Source organism: Lupinus angustifolius, unplaced genomic scaffold (assembly GCF_001865875.1).
Source record: "Lupinus angustifolius cultivar Tanjil unplaced genomic scaffold, LupAngTanjil_v1.0 Scaffold_9_108, whole genome shotgun sequence".
In the NCBI taxonomy this organism is placed as follows: Eukaryota; Viridiplantae; Streptophyta; class Magnoliopsida; order Fabales; family Fabaceae; genus Lupinus; species Lupinus angustifolius.
The window spans coordinates 1-7,451 of NW_017718207.1; the positions used below are offsets into that span (position 1 = coordinate 1).

The 7,451-nt window shown below is 31.2% G+C and overlaps 1 protein-coding gene across 1 annotated transcript; it reads right to left on the reverse strand.

The window, feature by feature from the left end:
* Positions 1–2,058: 2,058 nt before the first annotated feature.
* Positions 2,059–7,004, reverse strand: LOC109337652 (protein LIKE COV 2-like). Its single transcript, XM_019574673.1, has 7 exons — positions 6,716–7,004; positions 5,764–5,816; positions 5,571–5,680; positions 3,986–4,153; positions 3,223–3,320; positions 2,584–2,710; positions 2,059–2,360 (listed from the first exon to the last, which is right to left on the reverse strand). Exons 1-7 carry the CDS (start codon positions 6,842–6,844, stop codon positions 2,260–2,262), a joined length of 786 nt encoding a protein of 261 aa, XP_019430218.1. The 5' UTR covers positions 6,845–7,004; the 3' UTR covers positions 2,059–2,259.
* Positions 7,005–7,451: the final 447 nt, after the last annotated feature.

Consider the following 7,451-nt stretch of genomic DNA (forward strand, 5'->3'; position numbering starts at 1 on the left):
ACATGTTACCCATGTATTCGCATAGTTAAAACGCACATATTACTCATACATTCATATTATTAAGAATATACATCTTACTTGTGTATTTGCATGTTTAAGCACATAAGAAAAATAAATTGATAATTTTTAATTTGAATTTTCTACAATTAGTATTAAATTATTACTAACATATAAAATATATAAAAAGTGCGAAGGAAAAAATGTGATGAGGAGGTGACATGTGACATGAAGGAAAAAAATGTAAGGAGAAATTGACATGTGGCATAAGGAAGTTTTTTATATTGTGTTGTTAATAGAGAAAAATTAAAATTCAAAGAATCTGAACTGTAATATTAAAATTCAGTGCGAAAAATGTCAAAAAACTTTGATGAGGTGAAAAAATACAATTATTCTTAGATTAATGGTAAACATTAAATTATATAGATAAATTAATGTAAAGAAATAATTTGAATGTGAAAAATGATTTCAATTTCATGCTAAAAATATATTCAAATATTTATACACAATGAACATTAATCTAAAATAAAACATAAGCATTTAAGAGATATGCTAAAAATCCTTATGACTTTATATGATACTTATAAACGTAATCACAAAAAATATGATGCAAAAATAACTCCTTATATTTATAATTTTATATAGAGAATATAGAGGTGAGATATTATCCAATACAATTTGAATTTTATTTATTGAGTTATTTAAGAATCAAATATTTTCTATAATCACACTTTCAACAAATAAATGCTTATACAAACACATTTATAATTGTTAATATTCTACATATACACTCAAAAATCAATGTTAATATTGCACCTATATGAATGGGAAATATAATGTTTCAATACATGATTTATTGATATTATAAAGTATATGTATATTATATTTGCATTATGCATAAACAAAGAAGCGATCCGTGCAAGTGCACGAGTACACTGCTAGTAATATATAAAAAGTAGGAAGAAAAATATGTGAGGAGGAGGTGACATGTGGCATGAAGAAAAAAATGTAAGGAGAAAGTGACATGTGGCATGAGGGAAGGAGAAAGTGACATGTGACATGAAGGAATGAGAAAATGACATGTGGCATGAGGGAGTTTTTTTTATTATATTGTTAATAGATTTTTTATACTTGAGAATATCATTTTACAACTTCAAACAAAATCATCTAATATTATTCCTAACCATTTTTCAAATGAATATAGAGTACAAGTATGATGGCTTTTATGTGTGAAGAGTTCTAGTGAAAGACAAATAAAAGAATAGTATAATATTTATGCAATATTAATATACATATTTATATACAATGAGTACATCATTTATCACTTAGGGTCAATAATGATATAAATTATGGTGAATAATTGTCTGACATTATATAAAATTCGTAGGATATTGTTATATATATATTTTTGTCAAAAGAAAATATTGTTAGCAGTCAACTAATTATTGTAAGGAGTGTGAATGTCACACAAAATACAAAATAACGAGGGTGCGGTCATTTTCCAAATTACAAAGGGTGTGTGTTCATTTGTGGCAATGGAATATTAATTACATCTTCCCCATTTTTACATTGTTTCATGCCCTTCATTGGCGTATCTCCACTTCCATTCACTAGTTGGGTTTTAAATTTTTTTGTTTTTTCAAGGTAAGGTCACAAGTTTCCTTATTTCCTTGCTACTTTCTTCCATGGTTGGTCTATTTGATTGAAGGGGTTATGCCATGAATATTTGTGGGTTGGATGTATTCTTAATTTTTTATGGGTTTTGGTTTTGTTCATAATGGATTGTTGGTCTTGTATTCATAAATATCGCAAATAACCCTTATTTACGATGATTATAAACTTGTTTAAGCCTCCAAATCCACGAAGTTCTCTCTTGTTGACTGTCTCATTCACATTTTAAAAACGAAAAATAAATTATCAAGTACATTCCTGATTGGATAAGAGTCCTTTACAGTTCTCATGCCCCTCGCAAGTTTCTTTATCCACTTCACATATTTTAGTTCGTTAAGTGGATTAATTATTTCAACAAAATGAAATATGTGATGGACGACCAAAAAAGTATTAGTAGCATAATAATCTGAGACTAAAATATGTTTAAAAATTAAGGTGATACTGGGACTATAATTACATTATAAGCTATCTTACTCATTTGAACTTCAACTGTAGATATTAAACAACAATCTCCTGATGCAAATTATAATTTTCGACAACAATCTTCAGACCATTACATCATAAACCGCAGGAACACTGCTTGATGTATTTTTATCCAATTCTGTTTAAAGGGATTCTCTCATTAGGTGGAGGGACCTTGTCAACTGCAGATAACAACTGCGGCATAGTCATTCCCCCAGATACGATGATTTCTGCATCAACATCAACACAAATGGTGCGACTTTAAATCTTGGAATGAATAAATAAGTTATGCAAATAATAGTGTAAGAATATCTATGTCAAGAAAAAAATCATATGACAGTTTAAATTTGTGCTTGATGATGAAAAAAGAACATATACTGACCATAGATATTGTTGAAGAAGCATAATACACAAAATATAGTGAACAATAATGATCCGAGAAAGAGAATATACCTATGCCTTCTCGAATGGAAAGATTTGGTCTTATAATATCTTTGGAGTTAACCAAGAAGATATCACCAAGATATAGATGGTTGGTGGGGACAAAAACACTACAAAGCTCTTCATCTTCGTTTTCTTTCTGGAGTGGAGGAAAAAATACACAATCAAAGGTCAATTATACAAAACAAAGCATAAAAAATCAGTATCTTCCCTAATAAATAATACAAAATTCATATGAGGATGCACATATATAATAAGATTGTAATGGAAATCCTTTCAGATTAAAATGAGATAAACGCAAATCCATAGTTGTTGACAATAAATTAACTCTGGAAACAACACCTGAAATAAAGTGTTATTAACTTCAGGATGTCACATATAAACTTAAAGACAGAAAACATGTTAGACATATAAGCACACAAACATTAAAAAAATTACAAATGCACACAGTCTTACCCTTACAAGGCTAGATAATAATATATGTCTTAAAATATCATAGACATATTATACTGAAAATTCAAATCATTATAAATTATAAATAGCAGGTGATGTTTGATTGTTATAAATTAAAAGGGGAACACAAATATATGTTCAATTAATATAAATAAAGGAGGCTGATAAGCAAATTTATATAGAGACAGTTAGAATTACCTGTAAAGTAACAGTTGATGTGATAAAGCCAAAAGCATATTCACCAACACGGGGGTGACGGATAATAGCTACCTCCTTAAAGGCTGTGGTATTTTGATCTATAAAGAAGATTTAGAATAAATCATGACAAGTGGTGAATCAATTAACAATATGGACCAGTTACAAACTGCAATTCACTGATTTCCAAGGTGCACGCTAGCTTAAAAAGAAAAAGGCTAACAGGTAAAGTGACAAGGGAAAACTATTTGAAGCATGCCTTTGATCAAGGTTAAATTAATCGTTTGGTCTTAAATGATTCACTCAATTTTTAAGCACATCCCTACAGTTTAAAAGTTATCGATCAAGTTCTTGTATTAAAAAACTAAATAGGTGCTTGTATGATTGTATCTAAATAAATTTTTAATTAAACCCTCACTAATTATAGAAAATTTGTAATTGAGTTCCGAAAACTAATGTTAAAAAGGACTTAGAAAAAAGTCAAAGTAGGACCTGACTAAATACTTGTAAATTTTATGCGCCAAAAAATAATCAGTGAATACAAGACTCCACTATAAGTTGCCCAGATGCTCATTAATTTAAGCATAAGGTTGAGCAGTTGTGTATGTGGTGGAAAGGGACCTGCTATAGTAATTGTACCCAGCCTATAATGTGGTGAATACAGGAATCCCATATCTCCCTAACCTATCACGTTTTATTTTGGCTAAATTCTAATTCTAACTGGACTATGTTGTTAGCAAGCAAACATGAACACGATCGTGAATACCTGGAGATATTGCAGCACTAATCTGCTTGGATGCAGAGTAGATATGACTAACTAAGGGCATTTTCTTTATGACCCACTCTCCAATCCAGAAAACGGTGGCACCCATCCATGATGAAACAAAAACACCAATGAGAAATACAAAAACTAGTGATGTGATAAAACCAAGTCCTGCACGCAAACCAACAATATTCAAATTTTAATACATGGCATCGAGAACATAGAATGTGGTGATAAGGTAAAGTGCAAAGATCCAGATCATCATGTGGAGAGATTAAAAAATATGGAAGTATGCACAAGCTTTCCACAACTATATAAAATAATTGATAAAAAGAAATTTATTAGGAAAAAACAAGGAAGTAAAACAAAAGAGAGGATAAGATATCCTCTGAAACAGAAAACCGAAAAGGCCTGCTATGCCACCAAAAGCAATTGACGGGAAACTACATGTTAAAAAGGGAACACTGCATATAAGCAATCAACCAATCACAAGTTGTTCAAAACAAAAAAAATCATCGGAAACAAAATCTGTCAGGATCCAATTGCAAAGTATCGGACTTGAGCCAAGTATAGACGTTCCAGTCTGGGGTTTATATGCCCTTGGGCTCTCAAAATACGACAGATAGCTTTGGTGATAGGTTCTCCCAAGTCCCAATGTTTGTAAAGTTGGTACCAAAGCTTTTCAGTATGTCTCTAGGCTACAAACAAGCAGCATGGGTGGTGGCGCCAGTGCTGCGGTGTGCACCCCGGTACTAGTCAAAGGGTTAGTGCACAGCCAGCCCAATTAACCAAATGGGTGTAGGGGTTGCCGAGCTTTTTGGTATGTTAGGATCCAATTGCAAGGTATTAGACTTAAGTCCCACATCAGAAGTATGGGATTCCGGTCCCAGGTTATGTGGCCTTGGGTTTCAGATCTCCAACCACAACAACTAGCTTTTGTGGTATGGTTCTCCCAAGCTGTATCAAATATCTATTTGTATTGGTGCAGGTGGTGATTTCAGCATTGCAGTGTTAGCCTGTGGATAGTTAAAGGGCTAGTGCACGGCCAGCGCATGTGGGCTAGCTGTGGTATGATTCAGACAAGGCTTGTGTGAGAAACCCTCTAGAGATCCTCTATGAGAATGCCTGCCACAAGTAATATCTCAACTACCAACTTTAGCTCCTCAGTATAAATTTTCAGAATCAAGCTTTATGACATAAACTGCCCTCTTGTAGTAAAAATTACTTGCACATACTTGAAATTACAACAAATCCAATTTATAGTTCACCAATGATTACACGTCAAATGACAAGAACATAAGTCTTTTCATCTACTATGGTTAGAGTACAATTCAAAAACAGTATTTCAATATTGGCCATAAATCTTGATAAGAAATATAATGCCTTCCTGAGTTCCTACTCAATTGATAAAACAATGGAGTAAGATATTATTTATTTTTACAAGTGCATGCACTATTTTACACTTTTTGTTTATGTTTTAAATATGCGACAAATAGAACAATGAAAAATTCTTCTTCTTTGTAACTTCTCAGGAAGGCAAATTGAATCATGAAAGCCACATTAATAGAAGGCAAAGTAATTAACTCACCAAATATGTCAACGCCAAGCCTGGAGTACATTGGACTAAAGAACCCATCAACAAACTCAATAAACCACCATGTAATAAAAAAGGTAACTGCAACTGGAAAAAGAACTACACTGCAAGTTCAAAATGAAATGAATAATCAGGCCAAAAATAATGGTTAAAACTATTCATGCTAAAAACTAGTTTAGTCCATTACCATCCGGTCATAAATTTCTTTGAGACCCAACTCTGGAGAACAAAGCAGCAAGCCTGAAACAATTGCACAAAATGAGTCAACAGAGAAACAAATAGAAAGACATATAAGCAGTACGTACAATTTTCAACGTTCATTTGTATTACTTATATTTAACATTCAATGATAATTAAAATGAATGATGTAGATGTAGTGGCAGTATAGAAAACATTTAAAGTGTCGGTGCATATATTTCTCTCACATATCAAATCAAACAAGTTCACATTACATTAGCATTTGTCTTCCAGTTAATTTCATCTTCATCATTTTAGAAATTCTCAATTCTCATCGTACAAAGCAAGAAGATCGTTTTAGTTTGACAAAACAATATCACAGATTTGGTCTTGAAATCTAACACACTGCAGTAGTGTGACCTTTCCTTGATGCAGATATAGTGAAGGACAAGATAGGAACCGAATTTAAACATAATGGCTTTTCAATTTGTTACAATTATTTGCATTTTTTAATAACAATCATTTTAATTAGTGTCAAGTGTAATTAAACTAAACTAAAAATGGTCAATGTATTTCAATATAGTTTCTGTATTTGTTTCACAATAAAAAATGCAAGAGATATGAAAGAATCATACAATATAAACAAAAAACCTTTTATTATATCATTCATAGTACCAATTTAACTATTAACATTTAATCAATCATACAATTTTTCAAAGCTAATGGTTTGAATGGTTTTTTCCTAATAAAACCCATTCCTCGTCATAAAAATGCTAAAAAACGCAGATCTCCACGATCTGAACACATCGTAGCCCTAATTTAGAACCAATACAAATCCAACGTTAACGTATCGATACTCCAGATCAAAGATCCAAAAAAAATAGCCCTAATTGTAAAGTGTTAACGATAATGAAAAAATAGAAAATTAAAATAAAAAAAGAGGGAAAGAGAAAGAAAATAACCCTGCGAGTAGAGTAATTAGGAGAATTAGGAGGAGATTTGGCTGGATCTTCGGGATCGGTAATGTCACCGAGTGAGGCATTTTCAGCTTGACTCAGTGGAATCGACGTTGATTCTTTTTCTTCCGCCATTTTCTTCTTCTTCTCTTCTTCACTCTTTTCTATTCAGTTGCTACTTGCTACCACCAACTAGTGTGTAATGGTAATATCAATAACTTGGAAATTATTCGTTACAAATTCCCCAGCCATAAATTTTGTTTTCCTGAAAATATAGATTGTGTTAGAAATTAATAAGCAAAATACTCACTTTCACCGTAGAAATCGCATTGCTATAATCAAAAGCGATGTTTTGTCCCCCTTGACGTGGCTTTCGAGGATATGATCATTTTGATTTTTTATTTCGGGATTCAACCTTAATATTTTCCTTTTTATGTTAAAAAATATAACTAAATCCTCGTACAAATTTTCTTACCATAAAAAGTGACATGTATTATAAAATATCTTATTTATGAATGATTTATAAGTAATATATATCATTTTTTATTACTATAAAGATTTGTATAAGGATATATTATTTTCTAAAATATAAACTAAGTGTTGGTGTATTACTTTATTTTTTAACTATTTATTTATTTGTTACAATAGCTCATATTTTTTGTACACCTACTTCTTCAATTTTATTTAATGCAATTTCTACTGTGAATTTAATGATGTTAAACATATCATTTTTAAATTATGA

What these genes read in the sequence shown, in the direction of transcription:
- LOC109337652 (XM_019574673.1), bottom strand. Translation starts at nt 6,844, where the DNA reads ATGGCGGAAGAAAAAGAATCAACGTCGATTCCACTGAGTCAAGCTGAA. An exon ending in GCTTGGCGTTGACATATTTG is followed by an intron (nt 4,154 to 5,570) that starts GTGAGTTAATTA and finishes GTTTGCGTGCAG; the next exon opens with GACTTGGTTTTATCACATCA. An exon ending in TTCCATTCGAGAAGGCATAG is followed by an intron (nt 2,361 to 2,583) that starts GTATATTCTCTT and finishes ATGTTGATGCAG; the next exon opens with AAATCATCGTATCTGGGGGA.